Source organism: Echinops telfairi, unplaced genomic scaffold (genome assembly GCF_000313985.2).
Source record: "Echinops telfairi isolate 266 unplaced genomic scaffold, ASM31398v2 ScPeMD7_2291;HRSCAF=2852, whole genome shotgun sequence".
Taxonomy (NCBI): domain Eukaryota; kingdom Metazoa; phylum Chordata; class Mammalia; order Afrosoricida; family Tenrecidae; genus Echinops; species Echinops telfairi.
Window position 1 is genome coordinate 36493573 of NW_022106189.1, and position 1502 is coordinate 36495074.

The following is a 1502-nucleotide window of genomic DNA, read 5'->3' on the forward strand; positions in this document are numbered from 1 at the left end:
TGGGAAGGCAAGATAAAATAAACTAAAACAAGTAAGAAAAGAGGAAGGAAAAGGAAAAGATGTCAATGAAAAGGGAAATGGAGTCACTAGCACACAAAATGAAATCTCTCATCCTTGTCTTTTGATACCAGACTTTCTACCACACAACACAGAAAGGGGAATATAATTAATTACAAAGTGCACTAATGCAAAAATGAACTGGCTGTCCAGGGAAAGCACAACTATTTCGGACCTACAGAACAATGAGAACTTATTCCTGAGAATTTCTTATAGAGAGGACCCTGAATGTGATAAATCATGTCCATGAAGTAAAGAGAGAGAGAGAGTTCATGCAGCCTGCCCTCTACATGAAATCAGTAACACAGTATTTGCCGGGGGTGCAAGTCCCCACCTGTCCGGTCTCCGTTTTTTCACTACACCACTTGCCCAGGTCAATCAGGCACTTGTCTTGCAGGGCAGGGTCCAGCTTCACATCCATGGCCCGCTGGTGCAGGATCCTCTGGACTTCAGCTCGGCACTCCCTCGAGAGCTACAGGAGAAACAACAACACCTTACTTAAAAGGGGAAAACAAAGCAAGAGGACACTACAGAAAGAGCAAACCTGCTGCCAGGGAATGAACAAGTCACTTTGTAGTTTGCAATTATCACTTTTAAACTTCCAGTTTCTTTCACAATAAGACTTCACAACTAAAATGGAGGATGGTGAACAGTCACTATTTCTAGGAAGGCAATGATATATTTGGCTTCTTCTAACACATGGCAGGAAGCATATCCTTTTCTGGGAGGGTCCATTCATATTAGGTTTGCTTGAAAACTGTTTTTTGTTTTTTTTTTTTGCTTAGAAGTAATTTGCTACTTTCTACAAGCACAGAAGAAAGTTCATATTTATCAAAACTCGGAAAGAACAAGCAAGAAACTGTAGAAGCAACAGTTATTACAAGGTAGGATTAGCCATTTCTAGGTGGGCTATGTAGCATTAGCAAAAGGTGAAGTATGTGAAAACCATCTTTTGGGAAGGGCTGGAGAAAACCGTCACTGAGAGCCACAGACTGCCTCCCTAATGAACTGGGCGCACACCCACACACCACCTACCATTTACCAGAGAAGGGAATTCCTACTGTCACAAGCAGCAAGACCCCAGGGTTGAGGCACCTGTGAGGCTTTGCTAGGTAGGTAATGAGAGGAGCCCAAGTGACACAGTGGCTTAACAGTTGGCTGCTAAGCCAAAGGTTGACAGTTTGCACCCAGGTGCTCCCAGGGAGAAACGTTGCAATAGTCTGCAGCTGTAGAGATTTCAGCCTATGGGGCAAGTTCTACTCTGTCCTATTTGGTCTCTTACCAGTTGGAATTGCCTAACAGCAAATTATTTTGGGGGATGTGGTTGGGTGGATAATGAAAAGCTCCTTATATGGTAAACACCACCACCATCACCACCACTACCACCACCACCAAATTCCCATATATGACATGTATTTCCATTTGGGTCTCTTGAGTAGGAATCC

At 43.4% G+C, this 1502-nt stretch overlaps 1 protein-coding gene across 1 annotated transcript in view; it reads right to left on the reverse strand.

Annotated features, from left to right (window-relative positions):
* The window catches only part of GLG1 (golgi glycoprotein 1), a 124786-nt gene that overhangs the window by 22629 nt on the left and 100655 nt on the right, over positions 1-1502 (reverse strand). Inside the window, exons 10-11 of the mRNA XM_045293927.1 lie at positions 1153-1165; positions 392-529 (exon numbers count right to left, since the gene is read on the reverse strand). Of these exons, the coding sequence (XP_045149862.1) occupies positions 392-529; positions 1153-1165 (151 nt within the window). The remainder of the gene's footprint in view (positions 1-391; positions 530-1152; positions 1166-1502) is intronic.